Source organism: Atractosteus spatula, chromosome 4 (genome assembly GCF_055471065.1).
Source record: "Atractosteus spatula isolate fAtrSpa1 chromosome 4, fAtrSpa1.hap1, whole genome shotgun sequence".
In the NCBI taxonomy this organism is placed as follows: domain Eukaryota; kingdom Metazoa; phylum Chordata; class Actinopteri; order Semionotiformes; family Lepisosteidae; genus Atractosteus; species Atractosteus spatula.
Genome location: NC_142709.1, coordinates 3,430,014 through 3,449,474, shown reverse-complemented (window position 1 = coordinate 3,449,474; position 19,461 = coordinate 3,430,014). Strand labels below are relative to the sequence as shown.

Below are 19,461 nucleotides of genomic sequence, written 5' to 3'. Positions count from 1 at the left end.
TAATAACCTATCTTCACCTTACACTGTTGGGCATGAAGTTAATAGGGTATGCGAACAAGATCGCCTCAGTTTATGTAAACAGCTGTACTGCTGGAAGTGCACTTGTTTTGTAATGAACCGTAATTTAGAGTATGATATACTGTATAGATATATATTAACTCAATCTTTGAGCCACAACGAAATGACCTTACACACACACACACAGACACACAGAACAGGCACCCATGGACCTTTCAGAGACAGTCACGAATTGATGCTTTCGATGTACTGATGACTTACCTCATTCTAGTGGTGTCTTATTATAACAAATTGCCCAAGTTATTTTACAACTCTCAGTCTCCGCTAATGTTTAATTATGTTATTCAAATAACTGACGCCGTATCGCTATCACGTCAGTGGAAGGGATTAATATGCCAGTATTTCTCGGGGTAATACGGGGTCTTTTCGACTTTGCTTTTTGCGTTTCGGATTCAAATCTTGATTTAGTCTGAAATCTTGTACAGTAAAACGCTTGGATTCTTGGATCTGTTTTTCAGCATGGAATTGACTTTCTATTTGTACCTCCGCAGCCCTCAAGCTGAGACAACCCACTAACCGAATTTCTTCATGCTTGTAATATCTACCCTACTGGTATGGCTGTTTCGACATTTTCCTCTGAAACCACTCTTCAGTCTTCCTGTGCGTGGCACTTGTACACACAGTCGCTGCAAGAGCTGGCATATTCACATCACCCTAAAGCATGTGCATGAAAGATATGAAAGATGTACTCCAGGGTGTAGTTTTAATGATTTACAACATTAATATGTATTGCTGTTCTCCTATTTTTTTTTTAATTTTTAAAAAAATATTTATGATGCATATGAAAAAGGAAATCGACCGTAGTCTGTGCTTGTGTGCCTTTCAGGCAAGTATTTTATGTAAAATTTAAGTGCTGCCAGTTTTAAAAAATATATTTTGCTTAAAAAGACTTCACACTGTTTATCCTCTTATTCTCAAATAAAAAAAACACAAACGTTAATCCCATTTTATGACCCCCTCTATCAACTATAACTATAACTATAAACTTGGATGTTAGTTAAAACCACTGCCCACATTATCTCAAAATATCACAGCAGATCACTTACACAATTTTTCAAGTGAGCTTTTAAACTTTTAAGCATCACAATACCTGAACTCGTACTGACATGCATTCATCAGATCATTTTATTAAATGCAATGTTTTCACATGAAGGCGCACATTGTACCATGTGTATGGTAACAATTTAAATTAAATATTTCTTTATAAGATATGTATAGTATAAACGAGAACCCTAATGTAATTTCCCTGATAATATGTGGCTTCTACCAATGACCAATTCTGTGTTCTCAATTCAAGATTGATTATTGGCGAACATACAGTATCTACTTCCTTGTCAACTTGTAAAGTCTTGACTACAATCCCTCACCTAAAGAGTGACTAAAAGAATTCTAGATACTGTAAGTCTCGATAGTTGAGATCATCAGGAGAATTTTGGCAATATTCTGCAGCTTTCTCTGTATTTAAATTTATGTTTATAATACTTTTAGGAGCATTTTATAAAATGTAAACTACTTTGTATGCAACTACGTTTTATATATCTGGCTTTATATATTCAATATTTTTATTTAATTGTATGTAATACTTTAGCGTGGGTGATTTTATGAGGCTGTGAGGACCTTCACATAAACTGAGCTTTCTGTCTTTTGGGAGGTATATTTAAATATTATCATGCAGTGAAATAATACAGCTTTCAAACAGTCTGAAAAGAAAGTGATCTGTTTTGCCCTGACACTGGCATGACATTTTGACCACATGAGATATCACCTAACTTGTCTTCCATTAAGGCAATTCATTATCTTCACAACCTCTTCTTATGCCAAATGCAATGATTCAGTCTTGACTAAGATGTGGGTCTCAATTAGAGAATTCAATTAGGGTTGCCTTACAAAAAAAAGTAGACTTAATTCATGATGGATTTCTTGTACAATTAGCGAATGTCTTTAAGCTACTACTGTGTTTAAAGACTCTGAAACAGACATACAACCTCCTTTCTAATTTTCACTGTGTGGGATGTGAAACAACCTGGTTTTATTACAAATAAAGAGATCTATATACAGTACCTGAGCTTATTAATCATGCAGTATTTTCTACTTAAGTTACAGCTAAAATAAAAGTTGACAATATGCCGTGCATATAGGAACAGTGTTTGTGCACAATATTTTTACACTATTGCCAATTAAATGTACTTACAGGTGTCATTTACAAGTTATTTTCAGAACCTACGTGCAGCGCCTTCAGCAGAACATGGTACTTGAATGAGTTCTTAAATCCAGGGCAGTGTACAGAAAGTCATGGCAGGAGACGATGAGGCTGGAAAAACATTCTCAGACAACCCCAAAATGTGCCATGCTCAATTATTTTTCTGGGCTGACATCCTTTTCAGCCCATCTCCAGGACGCAGTAGCATCGATCCGGCCGTTTTCAACAGCAGTTTCCCATTGAGAGTCATGGCTGGCATATTCGCATTTGAAATAAATTTACATCTAAAGAGGAGAAAAGCACAGATTTGGATATATTTCTGAGAAACACAATGTCAGAGGTATTCTGAATATCTTTTTTTTTTCTTTGTTCACAGTGGCTTTTTTTTTTCCCGAAGACTGGAGCAGTTACCAAACAGAGCGCAGAGCGTTATGTCACAGCGAGGGGCTCCACGATGAAGCTCAGCAGAGGAGCTTGGCACCAATTTGTGTTTACAGGTTCATTTCAAACCGCATCACTGCACATGCTTTTAGATCTAAATGCAAGATGCAGAGCACCTGGTAGTCAACCAGGCTAATGGCCTCGATAGTTCTAAAGGGATCAACTAACGTACAAGTGTTGGTGTTGTAACGTGACGTGTTGGAGTTCTCAATGACTCCGGTCAACATAACTATCCGTGATGCAGAAAACTAATTGCAAAAGAGAAAAAAAAACCGGCAGCACTGCTTGCCACAACACGCAACAAAATGGGGAGTCAGAATGCAGTGTGTGGGAGCAATGTAAATTTTATGTAACTTACAAATTCACAAACACCAACTCTCTAAATACATTTTCATCAATCTGTAAAATCTCTAGTGGGCAAGTGTTCGGGAGCAGCCGATCAAACATCTTGGAACAGCCCAGAGCAAAATGGTGGAGGAAAAGAAGAAATCGCAGATGCTGCCTGAGACAAAAATGAAAACATCGTTAGTGGCTCGACTGTATTCTCTTTCTGAAGGGGAAGCAGCATTTCTCTAGGATTTCTTCAGGAGCTATAAAAAAATGTGCAGTTGGCTTGTAATCACCTTTTCCTTGCAGGAGGCAAAGGTGTTGATAACTGCAGGTGTGAAACATTTGGAATCAGCTCTGTGACTGAGCCGATATTAAGCAGGATTGGAGAACGGAGGGCGTGAGTCAGGTAGAAGGCGAAGCCATGATGTTTCACCCAGCGTGCCTCCATGAAGGACTCGGACAACTCTCAGAGCGGTTTAATTGAGGTCATTGATGGAAATACAGTAGTGTTGTTTAATGGACACGGAAATACTCTGTCATAGTTCAGATCCCCACCGGGCTTTGCCTAATTGAAAGAACAGCCAGGAGCCACGGTGCTCGTGTAGAACAGGTCTCAGGTCTTGAACCTTGAAAATAGGCGCCTGAGAGGTAAAACACATCTGCCTTCTACAGTGTACGACACAAAAAAGGGTTCCAGATTACTTTTAGTCTTGTACTGCAAATCTGTAATTTATTGCCTACGGATTGAACAGAATACAAGCTAAAGTAATGGACGAAAGGATTTAAAAAAATATTCCAGCACTGTTCAGCATCTAAGCACTGCGCGTTAATTACAATTAGCACGGGCTGTCTTTAAACACATGACGGACCTACTGCATCTCGGGAAGGAGAACATGCTCTGTGTCTCAGTAGCATGTCTGGATTTTAAGCACGAAGGCACACTAAATGTCTCCCTCGTTGTTTTCTACACTTCTGGGGAGATATGCTAAAGCCAACTGAAGCAGAGGAGATGGGAAACACTTTGAAAGAGCTTGTAATCCCCTTTGAACACTGCAGATAATGTGGCGGCAACAGAACCGACAGCACTGCGATAACGAGATAGTTGCAGCGGTGAAAAGACGGGCTTTGCAATCAATACGGCCTCGGCAACAGGCTCGTAAATCTTTGAACGGAGGCAGGTGTGAGCTCTGGATTTTCAGGTGACTCAACAGGAGTCTAGTACAGGTAGTACTATTTGTTTAATCATTTTGCCAGTAAAATCAGAAAACACGCAGTTTATGAAGTACAACAGTACATTGTTATGTTGCACTTTCTATAGGTTTCAGCGTGTCACACACGTACAGTTAAGCGCCAAAAGATTAATCAATTATGAAACAGACTGCGAATAGAAACAGAGCAGTCCTAATCCCGGCTGCTTCTTGCGGTGACCTGACACGTGCTTATTCACAACTGCAATGTACCCACTGGCCGGTAGGGGGCGACAGATTTCGGTCTTCTTTTTTTTTTAACCAACAGTGAAAAGAAGATACAGTTATTGCCAATAAACAAGCGAATATGTTTTCGGCGTTATGGACGAAACGCGGTAGCTCTGACGCGGCCGAAGCCCTTCCGTCGCCGTGCACGGTATGAGCTAGAAGGTGGGTGCATGCACGACTGTGGGTTTCCTTCGCTTCCCCCCCCCCTCCCCGTGGTGCTGCACCGCCACCTCGCTTGCGACGAGCCCGGCTCGGTGCAGCTACACCCCGGCTACGCTGCGCTGCGGGACCCGAGGCCCGGGGTGCCTGTTCGGAAACGGATGCAGTAGATGCGCTGGGGGCAGCGTTGCATTGTAATTCCGGTCAAGACTAGCGCTTCCCTGCTTTTATCTGTTCCTTTTTTCCTCCTCTTCCCCACACACGTCTGTTTGTTTTGGCTTTTGAATGAAGGGTGAATCCGAGCGTGCATCGTGCATTTGTAGGAAGATACTCTGGGGATTTCGTGCAGATGTTTCTGCCGAGTGGACGGGCGAACACGTACCCTTTTTGTTACCACATTAGGACGGTTATTCTCCCACTCTGGGGACGTGAGGGTCTTCACTGTGTATTTAACACGGGCGCCGCACCTCCTGGGTGATTTAATTTAGAGAGGCTACAATCCCACGAAAACACACCGAGACGATTCGGGGGGGCCTGTGAGAAACTTGCGACTAAAAAGTAACACGCATACGTCCTGTCTGTCAAAACAGCTGCTAACAGACCAGCACTTGCAGAAAGAGCAGCGCAGAAGCACGAAGACACGGAGATGCAGTAGCTGTAAATGCTGGTGTACGTATTACAACACATGAATTTCATCATTGGTTTCCAGTACGTCCGTGACGGGGTTTTATTTTGAGTGTTAAGAAGACACTCAAACATGGTGAGGGAGACTGAAATGCAGTCACGATTATAGCACCTCGCCTTGACATGACTTTTAAAAAGTGCTTCTCGTACACGGGCATGTCAGAAACACTAAAACACACACCCGAGGCGCTTGAAACGCGCCACCGTGTCGTTTTAAATCCAAATACGTATCGCGACAAGTGGTCAAGCCCATGAAAAAGAAAAGAAAACGGTACTCAAAACGAACACCCGCTCATCATTGTCTAAAATAAATGTTTTAAAGCGGCAAATTTAGCAGGTGACAGAGACCGGGTGAGCGTTGAAAACGAGGGATTCACTTATTCTAGTAAAGTGTATCCTTGGGGAGGTGGGGGTCACATCGAGCGACTTTTAAGGCTTCGGGGTTGTTGTTTTTTTTTGCAACATTTTTTTTATTTCGCACAAGAGCTAAAAAGAAGCGCCTGCACTAATACTTGCCCAACACCCCCCTCCCCATTTACGATGAATACAGCGTGTGACGTTACATTATTTTTAAGTAGGGCAGGGGGTCAGTTCAGAAGGGTCAGGCTCTGTGACCAGCTGCTTCTCGGTTAAGTGTCTGGACACAGGTTGGGACGCCCGCCGGCCTTGAACTGCAGTTTGGAGACGGGGAGGAGGGGGGGTGTAGATTTATTTCATTGCTAGCGGTCAGTCTTGTGTCCTTGTGATCGATTTATTCTCCCGTGGGGTGTTGGACCTTACGAGGTGTGCCCCCAACCCCTTTCAACCTCCTGACCAGTGAATTCACGTCGATTGCCTGTCTGTCTGTTTGTTTTGTTTCCATGTTGTCTTGCGCTGTGACGCCGGGCCAGCAGGTCGCGGTGCTGCCCCGATGCCCGGGAGCGGATGACGCCGGACACGATGCGGCACCGCTGGCTGCTCCTGGGCGCCTGCGGCTGGGTGCTGCTGATCCTGATGTTTGCCAGCAAGTTCATCAGCTTCAGCTCCCGAGTCCCCGACGGTGAGTCTCCGAGCCGTAAGCCGGAGGACCTGCTTATCCCTTATCCCGAAATCCCCCAGGTGGTGGTGGGTGGGGGGGGCGGCTCCAGGAGACGGTTTCCTGGATACCAGCTGCCTTGAGGCTCGGTGGCCGGCGCAGGAGGGGTGCAAGAGTTCAATAAAAGTAGCCCTTGAGACCGTCAGGTCAAGAAACGTTCCTGTTCCGTCACCATGTGAACTGCATTTTAAAGGCTTGAGGTTTATTGACCCGCCTGACGTGGTTAGCAGCTGATTCGATTTGCGATGTGAACTCTCTCATCCCCCTGCAGCGTGGTCCCACCTGTGACCAGGAGATGGCTTGATTATGCCAGTCGGCTAAGGGGGTCCAGAGAACGGAGTCTTGGGGTACAGTCTCGAATAATCGACTTAGCCGCACCTGCCTCGTCTTTGAAGTACTACGTGAAGTACTGGACCCCAGTTTAGCGCGTAATTATTGTTGAGTTGGACCGTGCAAGCCGTACAATAATAACGTAGCCAGTGTTGCACCACTGAACCAATAAACATCATAAATACAGCAGAGCGAAATTCACAAAATGTCTGATGCCTGTAAACAGCCAAAGAAGGTTAAACATGATTGATTTTTTTTTTTTACACATGAGAGACACAATTGTCACAGTACAAATGATTGAAGACATTCCTAACAAATTTGTTTTTCGTTGTTTTAATATGTTCGTTACCTGACGAGACCTAATGCTTTTTTCAGTTAGGGTTCCCGAAGCGACACTGCCATCCAACCCCCTTGAGAATTGATATTAAACACAGTTTCTCACTACTGTAAAGCTTTTATTGGCATGCAGCATCATAATTGCAAATCTGTTCATTTTACGTGTTACAGGTTTCAAAACGGATCCTATAATCTAACAGGTCATAAACCCTTTTGTTTGATATCATTGTATGGATATAAATTAATTCCATAAAAATGTGCAAATACTGATCAAAGTTTATCTTACATTGTGGAAACATAAAAAAAGCATAGCCTGTAGACACACTCACCATCTTGAGACATGTTCATCAGATACATTTGTCCTGCGATGATGTAAATGATGTATTCAGACTGTTAACGGCACTGTAATGTTGAAATATGGACTGGGTCAATCAGTATCTCTGAACGGCTCCTCCCCATTCAGACTGCTGTCCCATTCAGGGTGTAGTCCTGCCTTGGACCAAGTGCTTCTGGGACAGACTTTATCTGAAAGCACATTCCAGGCTTTCAGATAAAGGACAGATCCATCTCCCCCTTTTTTTAATTTTGTGAATACTGTAAAATGCATTTGCCATTGGAAGCCGTGGTTACAGTGTAGATGTTAGGCTTGAGTGACTTCTTGTAACCTGAGCTACAGGCCATCAATGTGGGTCAAATGTTGGATTTCTTCTGACTTTTCCAAGGCCATGAATTTCTCCAAAAAACACGTATGTTGTTTATGGGCTTATCTGAAAGCTCAGAAAGGGGGATACATTTTTATTCCCTTTAAAATATTTTGTGAGCTGCACCAAAACTTGCTCATCCAGTGACAAAATGTTTAGATATTGTTAAGTTTTGCGTATCTTATCCTCGAGCCTTATCGACACTTCCTGTACGTTCTGTGCCCACCATCGGTTGAGACATAGCACAGAGCTGAACGCAGAATGTCAGGTGTGCTTTGTGAATAAAGTAATTGCACAACTAATGCAATTAAACAAACGTTGGATTAGGAGTCTGATATACTCTCCTGCTAATTACTGGTGCAGCAAAGTGCAGCTGTAATCTACTTGCCAAGGTGACCCATTAACGCAAGTGACTGAAACAAATGGAGGCAAATGAACAAGTCAATATTGAGTTTTGCACAGTTTTCTTTTCCTTGCACTCTAGTCATTACAACTGTTGATTTCGCTAACCAGCCAGTGCATTTTTAATTTTTATTATGTGAAGTGGTGCATCACCAGTGTTTAAGTCCTTTGAATCACTGAGTTTGATGGAGGGGGGGAAGAGGACATCCAACAGAAAACCTGTCAGAATTGGTAAAAGTGATTTCTATTGAGTTGAACAGAATTTTCCATTTACAGGTGGTCATCCTGATGTATAGTAATCAATCGCTTTTCTGTGCTGAGGATGTACTTTCCCTCCTTCATAGGTTTTTGATGTCTGTTCAACTTCTAGTTGTTGAGGATCTCGTTCTTCGTGAGGGGTGATAATTTGAACAGGAAGGGACTTTCACAGTGCCTACAATGAGTCACTCTGGATGGTGTGGGCAGTAATAGGCTTGTGCTGTCCTTTGGGATGCAGGAAGTTAATATCAGCCTGCTGTTTTTTCTGAGGCAGGAAGACCACAAGCTAGAGTAAAAGGTGATAGTTGCTCTGGATGGTTACTTACCCTTATAGTTTGTTAGAATGCAGCTCAGAGAGGTTCTGGTAGGTTCTGTTCACTGGAATCATTTCCTCTAGATCACGTGCTAGGCGGAGCAAAACTAAACAAATAAACCAAATTTGTAGAGCACAGCATAGGTGGCTTAGCCTCTCCAAAGTGCCCTCTGAAGATGTTCATTATCACGACGGATAATTTGTGACAGCCAGCAGCCATATTACCTTGCAACTCGCAGCTGGCAGCCCACTGGAGCTCAGCAGTGTGAGCCTGGACAGTACCTGGATGGGAGACTCCTGGGAAAAACTAAGGTTGCTGCTGGAAGAGGTGTCAGTGGTTCCAGCAGGGGGCGCTCACCCTGTGGTCTGTGTGGGTCCTAATGCCCCAGTATAGTGACAGGGACACTATACTGTAAGAAAGGCGCTGTCCTTCGGATGAGACGTAAAACCAAGGTCCTGAGACTCTGTTGTCATTAAAAATCCCAGGGTGTTTCTTGAGAAGAGTAGGGGTGTTACCCCAGTATCCTGGCCAAATTTTCCCCTGGCCCTTACCAATCCTGGCCTCCTAATAATCCCCATCTCTGAACTGGCTTCATCACTCTGCTCTCCTCCCCACTGAGAGCTGGTGTGTGGGGAGCGGACTGGCGCATCATCCAGGTGGGGCTGCACACTGGTGGGGATGGAGGGGAGTCCCCATTACCTGTAAAGCGCTTTGAGTGGAGTGTGCAGAAAAGGGCTATATAAGTGTAAGGAATTATTATTATTATTAATTTAGAGTCCCTCCAATAATCCCAAACTGCATGCCCAGACCATGCTTGATTTGCTGCCTTCTATCAAAATATTTTTGAGTGTTTGTTTTTTCCCATAGTCACCCCTCAGTCTGAAGAGCAAAAAAAAATTCAAGGGAGTCTAGGCACCATCTCTCCGCACAGACTGCGTTGAAATTCTGACCTGGAGGACCACTGGGAGATGCAAAGCCAGGGACGTGCTTGTGTTGGAATTTGAAGAGTCTTGGAAGGGACCGTGGATTGAATTGTCAAAGCTATTGTAGGAAAAGCAAACGATGTCACAGACTTGTTTAAACAAACGGGCTCTGTTCTGGGGACCGTGGAAGGTTACCCCCAGGGAGGATAAGGTAGCTTTTGACATCAGTGTCAAAGGCCCGTTCGCAGCCCGTTCTCCAAGGAAAAGCAGGTTGTTGCTGTAACTTTTGCTGGTGGACCAGTAAGTGGCGCTCTTGCCTTTAGACCAGAATTTCCTAATCGGCGGCATCAGCTCTGGGTGGTGGGGTACTCCAGCTCATCTTTATCGATACCGGTATGTGTTCCTAACTTGTTGTCTTGGAATTTGAAGTGTTCTGCGGATGTGAAAGACGGTTGCTTTCTCGTCTTTCAATTCACCTGTGGCAGACAAATGATCGCGCTGCCTTGTAACCATTACAGGGGCTCTGGTTAGGGTGCGATGTTTTCACCACATTGCCTATTAAAGGCTGGCCTGTGGGGGTTGAAGACATTCTCTTAACAAATTGGAGCAATCCTGCGTCTCGCAGTTGCCTGCGGCTTCGGTACATTATGTTTTCTTGTTGGAGAGAACTCATTTACACACACCTCACCTTACTGTCTCAACGTTGGTGCTGGAACATCCTGAGTTAATTATGCATCAAGGACTCAGGTATTGCGGAGGCAATTTGTCCTTGTGCCTTTCTTAAAACCTTATTACATGCCACTTGCACTTGTTGAGCTCATCAGCCTGCATTACCTACTCATTTGTGACACACTGACAGTTCGTAAAATGGGAGCAATCCTTTGTAGATGTGGTCGTTGTTGTCATCACGGGTGAATGCTTTCTTCGAGAAATGAGAAGGTTATCAGGTAGATGGAAGTTTTTAAGGTTCTGGGCAATGATCTTCTCTGTCTGTCAGTAGTTGTGCTGTTCTCAGAAATCGTGCTTAGTTAAAAAAGCTGGCATGCAGTTTTTTCGCACACGTTTGCCAGGACCGATAATTCCCCAGTTCTGTTCTGTCGTTTTTAATTGTGTGGTCTCAGCTGTGGTTGTAAAAGGGGAAGGAGCACCTGGGTTCTCTGTGCGCCAGTAGTTTCCTGTCCATTCAGGACCCCTGTCCTGGACTGGTGCTCCTTCAGCACTCGTTTTGCTCTTTCCTTTGGCCTGCACCCTCCTGTCATGTCCTCATGCGGGAGGCACACCTGACCTGGTCTCCTGATCTTCTCCCTGGGGAGAAGCCAGCTGGTCACAGGGCTGTGGGTCTCTTGCTGCACTCACCTGTCAACGCCAGCTGCACTTCTAAAGCACCCCCTGCATTTCATCTGAGAAACCTCCTGCCCAGCAGACTCCAGGTCCGCGTGAGGCCGAGGGCCGTACTTCTCTTTTTTCCTTACGAAGTGAAGCGAAGTGAAGAAGTTTCATTCCTCGTTTGTGCGCGAGCAGAAACCTCCCGCAGGAGTGGGAAGGCACTTGTCTGCAGGGCAATTACAGAGCCTGGCGTGGAGTTACAGAAGCAGCCTGTCAGCTGTTTACCTCGCCATCACGGGCACTGAACCTGCAAGCGTCTTGTTTAAGGAGGGAAAATAATTTAGAAGCCAACAACAATGGCAGCAGTATCGGTACAATTCACACCCTTTTGTCCACCGGCTGCGACTCCCAATTACCCTGAGTGCTCCGATACAGGCTCACAGTGCTAACAAGGCCTTGTGAGCTGTCAGCTGGAGGTCCGCTGGTCTGGAAGAGACCCCCCACCGCGCACTGTCACGCCAGCCCCCGGGGCTGCTGGTCCATGTGCTCTGTCACTTGGAGCGACTGCAGTTCTGAGGTGCGCCCGTGTGACACAAGAGTGTGTTTCCTTCCCTCGTGTTGTAGGAACACCTGCCGCGTCTCCTCGACTCCTGCAGCGGACGGGCAGCCTCTTATCAGGCTCAGGAGAGCAGGAAACCTGATGCTAGCGAGGCTGGTTCTTAATCTGACAAAGTGCGAGAGAGATGGTTTGTCAGTGTTCCTGGTCTTTGTCATGCTCTCAAACGGCTTGATTTACGTTTTCTCTGTGATCTCGTTTTGTGGAGCGCTCTTCATCCTAGCTCGGCCTATAGAGGAGGAGGAGGCAGGGGGGTGCCAGCTCCGTCCTCCGCTGAAAGACAGTGCGCCCCCTTGTGGGCCCTGGCTACCGTTCTGCTCCGGGCTCCCAGCTGCACACTCGGTCACGTGCAGAAGTGAGAAATGGCTTTACCCGTGTGACGTAGGGAGCCGTGAGGTGGGCGGAGCGGTGTCTCTGTGGCTAAAGATCTCCGCCTGTGGCTGGAAGGTTGCCAGTTCAAATCCCGCGGCCGGCAGAGGAATCCTACTCCGTTGGGCCCCTGAGCAAGGCCCTTAACCCCAGCTGCTCCAGGGGCGCTGTACATCGGCTGACCCTGCGCTCTGACCCCCAGCTTCTCTCCCTGTCTGTGTGTCTCATGGAGAGCAAGCTGGGGTCTGCGAAAATACGAATTCCTCATGCATGAAATTGTATCTGGCCAATAAAGTGATCTTATCTTATCTCTTGTATTGTTCACGCCTTAGCCATCATACTGGGGGATAACGCCTTTTGTTGTGAGAAGTGGCATGGGGTCTTGAGTGACTGACTGTTACCGAGCAGCCTGTACCCCAGTTCGATGTAGATGTTATCTGGAGGCTGGCACCTCGTTCCACACCGTGCTTTGGTGTGGACCTTCGTGAAATCCCTGTATGTTACTGTGGCAGGAGATACAGCTGTTTGCAGTAGGGATGGGCAATATTGAGAGTTTTAGCTTTGCAATGTATACTAAGTATTGTTGAAACTGCTTACGATGTTAAATGTTCAAATTAACTCTGGCATTGCTTGGGTTGTTATGCTTCAGGTGACCTAAGGTGACCAGGAGTCTTGCTTTGTAGATGCAGCTCTTTTCTGAAGCACTGTTGTCAGAGGTATGACCTTCAAAATGGCCACATGATGCCACCAGAATGCATTTGATAGCAATAATGGATGGGAAAACTCCTTACTTGGACGTTCCAAACAGAGGAAATGGGCTGAAATACACTCAGGCCTATGTATTTATCGATCAATTGCATGAATTGGTTAGTTTTCTGTCCCTTAATTATTGTCTGCTGCCAATTCTGCCTCCCAGTTAAAAATGCTAAACCTGTACTTAATCCAAACCAGGGCAAACAGCCTTTCAATTCATATCACAGCCGCTAAATCGTGCCTTGTCCACCTCTCAAAGCCTGATGAGCATTTCGCCCGTGCAGTTTGCCAGCTGATGTGTGTATTGAGGTGCATATTTATTTGTGCTCGTTATTGAATGGGATATTCCTGCAAAAGTCTGCTCAATGATATACAGTAATCACAACTGCAGTATTCAAAATAATGAAAACATTATACTCAGAGGTCAATGGATAAGCTTTGCTGAATTGGAAACTGCTAGTTGCAGTTTAGAGAGAGGTACAGTATATGCTTATTTAAAATAACCAGGCTGAATATTGCATACAAAATGTGTCACTGATAGAGGCACTTGGCACTGTTTCTGGACATTTTCTATGAGAACGTTTGGAACTGTCTTATTTTGTTGTGGGTTTTAATAGATGGGATTATCGTGGCCTGAAAGGCATTCACAAAATAAATGGATGGGTATTTTACCAAGCTGTTTGATATTTTTCAAGTAAAAGAGAGACCTGACACTTCTGCCGTCTTGTTTTTCAGACTACGGGGGTAAGTCGGAATCATTAAGTTGGACTGTGCCGGCCACAAAAGATGTCAAGTCCCAAGCGCAGGAGCCCGAGAAGAAGAGAACAAATGCAAATCAAGTAAGAGCCTGTCTTTCACCATGAGGCCCTCACAGGATGGACACACAATTCTCCAGTGGTGCAGAAGCAATGACAGAATTTTCTTAAGAAAGTGAACATAAAAGCAGCCGCTAGTACAAGCTGTATGAGAAGACGTCATCAACTGAAGTGGCATGACAAACATAAAGGCGTCAATAGGCAGGGACCCGGACTGCTCTGCCGACAGGCAGTTGGCGAACGTCATTCGGTTTATTTCCGATCCTGTCTAGAAGTAGCTGTGTGCAGTGTGCAGATCACAGCGTAGCGAATTCTTCTCATTCAGGCTCTTTACGTGTTCAGAATAGCTGGGCCAGAGCTACATTTCCGAGACCTTGCATGCAGATCACTTCCACACCTCATGTGGAAGAAGTGTTTCTTCTTCTTTATTTAAATATTTGACTTCCTTGTTTGGTGTCTGTATTTTATATCAGTCCTCAGTGTGGTTTGCAGTGTGCATTGCACTTGTCTTACAGATAGTGTAGTAATATAAATGTTGAACTGGGCAAGCACTGGACTGAGAGCTCTGGGAACTCCTGTCAAGGTGAGGCAGTGCTCCTTGTTCTCAGTGGGTCTACATCCCAACAGACTTACTGTAATTACAATTCTCAAAGATTATCAGTCAAATCAGCAATGGTGTAAAGACACGATCGCCTGTTTTTAGCTTTGTGTTTTATGCATGGGGTTTTCTTTCTGCTTTGAGCAAGAATTGCTCTAAAACAGTGGCCTGTGACTGGCCGAAGGCTTTACAGACTAAATAATTAATAGTTTTCTCTTTTTAGTTATTAATACATAATAAGCATATGCTCTTTATCAGGATAAAAGTTGACATTATAAACTTGTCTACATGCGAGGAAAAAATAAGTTATAAGAATTAGAAAAAATTTGCTTCCACCAAAGTGTATTTTCATGGGGACAGAATTTGACATACGGTATCAATTGCAATTTTTTCCCCCACATTCACGCTTCCAATTAGTGGTGCGCAAGCAGATTTTTGGCTTGCGTTAATATTAGATTGCGTTAATATCATTCTTGTAATTCGGGCCTACAATATGACGGGAACATTGGTGACAGTCTTTAGGGAAATAAACTGGTTGAGAACTTGATTTGAACTTTGAATTGTCCACCTGCTACAAGGGAGGGGTTTTTCATTCAGTTTTGAATTCCCATAGTGAAGGACATGCTGGGGAGTCTGAATGAGCTGAATGTGCTGTGCGCCACATTGTATGAAGAATGTGATTAAATCCTGCTTCATAGAGCTGAAACTTGTTGTCCAGGCATGACTTTCTGTTATCTATGTTGATTTAGTTCATTGTCCTTCAGGTACCTTGACAAAAGGCACAGGTAATGCACATAATCCACCAGATTATCGCCCTTAACTTGGATTTCTTCCGTCTTTCCTACGTGTAAGAACTCCTTCCCTGTAATGACGCATTGTGAATCTCTCTTTTCGTGGCTGGTCAAGTTAATTGTCTGTTATCACTCTTCACTGCACGCAGGGACCATATGTGAAGTGACGTGGTTCTGTAACAACTGTAGGGGCTGCAAATGTCTCCTCTAAAATTTAAACGCTCATTGCCTCCGTTTTAAAACGACGTTCTGTGGGCAGCGGTGTGTTATGCTACAGGGGGGGATAACTTACGAATGTGTTAAAGCTAAATAGTTTGTCCTTAGCCCCTTGCAATAGGAAGGGGAGTTCTTAAATGCATTGGGTTTCATTTGGTCTTGCTGTGTTTATTTGTGTCTGGGGATATGTGAATGAGTAAACAAATTGCCTACACACAGAATGCAGATGGTTTCATGATGGTAGAAGTAAACAGAAGGCAAGGTGATTCTGCAGGTTGCATTATGGGGTTATGGAGTCTCTCTTGCAGGCAGATAAGATGACGCACTGAAGACCAAATCATGACAGCCTGACAAACTGCGCTTTCTTGAACAGCAAATGACAGATTGGGTCGTCATTTCACACTCCTTTCTAAATAAGCTCTATGGTGTCCTTTTAAGGAGGAGGCCCTTTTGTGTCTTATGAAATGCCAAGATCTTGTAGGCTTAGGAAAATCCGGTTTTGTCCAAAAAAAGCTCAGCTTCAGCATTTAATAATAATTCATAATTGCCGGTTTGGGCAATCTGCAGTTCGAGAGGCATTATGATTTCCTGAAATATCTTTTATATGAGTATCTGGGATCGGAGAAGATCGTTGCAAGCAGATCACAAATTTCAGTCCAGAGTGATGAATAAGCAGGGCAGTAGCCTAGCCCCGGAATAAGTACTAGGAAAAAGCTTCCTTGACAGCAGTAACTACAGCGGTTGTTGAGCCGGGGGTGATGAAGACACTCGTCTCTTGCAGGGTCCTGAGGGCCCTGTGGAAGGGGGAGACTGGGAGACAGTGGCGCAGAAGCGACTGGAGCTGGTATCGGCTGTGTGCAGGAACAGCACACTGAAGAACCTCACCCACACTCCCATCAGCAAGTTTGTCCTGGACCGAATCTTCGTGTGTGACAAGCACAAGATCCTCTTCTGCCAGACTCCCAAAGTAGGGAACACGCAGTGGAAGAAGGTCCTCATTGTGCTCAACGGTAAATGGCAGAGTGATTTTGTAGGTGTAGCCTCTGGGGGTGATACTGTACAGCAATATTGAAAACATAGAGGGAAAGCAGTATCTCAACTGAGGCTGGCTTGTTGTGGATGCTGACTGGTCACACCTTTTAATTTTTTGGTGTTTGTGCCTCTGTTTATGGCTTGTTTTTGGTGCAAATTTTCATCTTGAGTTGGTTTTTTTTCCAGCGGTGCAGCATCAATTCTTAATCCGACCAAACGGTCTCAGTTAACTGAATACAACCAGCTGTCACCTGTGCAGATAACTAGCATCAAACACTGGTGGTCCTGTAACCTGCTAGTTGAAAACCAGATCAGTGGAGCAGTGTAAGAAAGGGCTAGCGACGGGAGTGGTGAAACGCGCTGCCGGCTGGTCTGGGTGTGCCCGCGGAGCGGAGGGGGCCGTACCTGACCGCGTGCCTCCTCTGCGCTGTCCTTCAGGGGCTTTCTCCGCGGTGGAGGAGATTCCGGAGGCGCTGGTTCACGACCACGAGAGGAACGGCCTGCCCCGCCTGTCCTCCCTGAGCGAGCGGGAGATCGCGGAAAGGTGAGCAAAACCCGCACGGGGGAGAAAAGAAACACAGTGCTTACAAAGATGGAGGTGGCTTCTCTCCACTGCGCGTTTTCTCCCTGCTCCATTAGAATCAGCGGTTACTTTCTCCCCCCAGGACAGGGAATTTCAGTGTGAGTGACGGTAACGGGGTAAAAGTGCAGCTGCAGTGTGAAATTGCAAAATGAGTGTCATCCAGTTCTAGAATAAGACACCTGGTACAGCTGGTACGTTGTAACTAGCTCCTAAGGGTCTGTAGCAGCACTCTGCACCCGTGTTGACCAGCAGAGTGTATTTTTATTATATATTTAATATGGCATGTGCCCGAGCAGTGAGTGCTGTTTGTGTTTCCAGGTTAAACACGTATTTCAAATTCTTCATCGTGAGAGACCCATTCGAGAGGCTGATTTCTGCCTTCAAGGACAAGTTTCTGCAGAACCCCAGGTTCGAGCCCTGGTACAAACATGACATCGCGCCAGCCATCATCCGCAAGTACCGGAAGAGCCGCGCAGAAGCAACGGGGCTGCGCTTTGAGGACTTTATCCGCTACCTGGGCGACCCCGGCCGCCGGAGACTGGACCAGCAGTTTGGAGATCACATCATCCACTGGGTCACCTATGTGGAGCTGTGTGCTCCTTGTGACGTCAAGTACAGCGTGATCGGACACCATGAAAGTCTGGAGCGAGACGCCCCGTATATTTTAAAGGCTGCTGGCATCGACCATTTAGTTTCATATCCCACTATTCCCCCTGGCATTACCTTGTACAACAGGACAAAGGTGGAGAAATACTTCTCCGGAATCAGCAAAAGAGATATCCGTCGTCTCTACGCGCGCTTTCAAGGTGACTTTAGTCTTTTTGGCTACAAGAAACCTGATTTTTTATTGAACTAACCTAAATTAGATTTTTTTTTTGTGGATCTGTACGTTTCAGTATGGTATGGAATTAAAGACCAGATGGGAGGGGTATACTCTTTGTTGCCTGACTAAAACTGCATGCTGTAATAATTCATGGTAAATAAGGAAAGTTTTGTTTGGGCCCTTTTACTGCAGAATAGGAAACTAGTTTATTGTTCACTCTGACATGTGCTACAGCGTGTCCTTGTGGAATACATCTGCATAAAGAGAGATCTGTTCCAATTTATAGGATTACTGGAGGCTACTCAAAAGATCATTGCAACTTTGCTTTTCCCATGTGTGTTGTATTTTAGACAGTGTTTTGAAGTACTTGTAGCCATAACGTGTTTCTTTATGACTGCAGAGGAGATATTGTAATAGTGGCTCATGCTAGTCAGTGAACCATAAACATGTGTATTGCAGCTGTGTGGAGATTATCGCTTTCCAGTTCACAGAGATGTGTTGAGATTGACTTTATAATGAGGTAAGTAGTGAATGGCCTATAAGGACAATTTGATTCTCATCGCAGAAAAATTAAAACGGGATATTCTGTTCAGAAGGATTGAGGGAAGCCACAAGCATGACTTGTTTTTTGACGCTCGGTGTTGGAAGAATTTATGACATAAAAATAAGTAAGTATTCCAACATCTTCTCTAGGGAAGGCAAGTTAGTGATCTGGATGGGCCTTATGAACATGAGCTAATTAAATGTCTCCATGTCCCTGAACAACATTAGTTGATGCTCTTCCCACGCAGGAAGGTGGGAAGAGACATTTCAGCTGTGAAACCTTTTTCACACCCCTGAAGAAGGCTCCACAACCAAAACCTTTTTTTTTTTGCTTCATTGTACCTGCAGGGTGCCGTTAACCTCTGTAGCTTGAACAGCGACACAGCTCCCCGTTCAAACCTCTGAGCCGAATTATCCTGCCTCCTGATGTAGAGGATTGTCGTGAACTGGAAACCCTCAGAGATGATCCACTTATTAAAGCACCAACCTGCTGGATCATGTAGGAAACACTTGTATCATTACCTAACAAAACGAACCTTGTAGATCAGGACTTGAGAAAGTTATTTGCAGTGCTCGGTGTATAGCTACCAAATAGCAGTCAAGAATTGGGAAAGAGGAAAAAAATCAGTGGCCAGGTCTTCTGTGGGTTAAGTGTACAATCCTGTAGGTGATACTGATAACCAAATCTTTTCCATATGGCTACACACTTTAATAGAATTTTGTTCAAAGACACAAAAAACTAGAGAATCCTAACTGTGCAGTTGAATTAAAATAAACTTACAAATGCTGAGAATCCGTGAGCGCTTATTGGAATCTTCTCACCTCGGGAGGGATGACTGGATTTAAACCATTCATTTGCTCTTGGGGTTGACTTGTTAGGATGAAATACAGCTACGGTGTGGCTATCTTTGCAAGTCACTCTAGAGAAGGGGGTCCGTGCAACAAATAAAGAATCCCATTGCTGTGTTTGAACATCCTTGTGGCCCAACTTGACACTGCTCAAAGGTCTGCTCAACACTCACAAAAGCAGCTGTGTTCCTGTGCGCATACCCAAGGGGAAATGAATACCCAGAGCCTTTGTAAGAACAGCCCCGTGTAGGTGTGAGCTCTGTAGGCATGCTTTGCGGAGCAGCGTTGCGGTTTTTGACTCGGGCCCCTCATTATCCTGCTGCTTCAGAGCAATGAGCATCTCTGTCACGCTGTGTGGGACAGAGGCAATGACGTGACTGTAGAGACGATTAGCTCGCCAATGTGTTTGCCGGTTGGCCTTTCGAAATGCAAATCCTTATT

At 44.9% G+C, this 19,461-nt stretch overlaps 1 protein-coding gene across 4 annotated transcripts; it reads left to right on the top strand.

Annotated features, from left to right (window-relative positions):
* The first annotated feature begins 4,538 nt into the window (after positions 1–4,538).
* chst10 (carbohydrate sulfotransferase 10) lies at positions 4,539–18,955 on the top strand. Of its 4 annotated transcripts, XR_016090945.1 has the most exons (8): positions 4,576–4,686; positions 5,274–5,352; positions 6,261–6,406; positions 13,506–13,609; positions 15,972–16,200; positions 16,661–16,766; positions 17,124–18,148; positions 18,520–18,955. XR_016090945.1 is itself a non-coding variant. In XM_088913476.1 (7 exons), exons 2-7 carry the CDS (start codon positions 5,345–5,347, stop codon positions 17,659–17,661), a joined length of 1,131 nt encoding a protein of 376 aa, XP_088769602.1. In that variant the 5' UTR covers positions 4,576–4,686; positions 5,274–5,344; the 3' UTR covers positions 17,662–18,955. The 4 variants fall into 4 exon arrangements, 3 of the variants coding, with proteins under 3 accessions (XP_088769603.1, XP_088769604.1, XP_088769602.1); XM_088913476.1 differs by having other exon boundaries at positions 17,124–18,955; XM_088913477.1 differs by lacking the exon at positions 5,274–5,352 and having other exon boundaries at positions 4,539–4,686; positions 17,124–18,955.
* Positions 18,956–19,461: the final 506 nt, after the last annotated feature.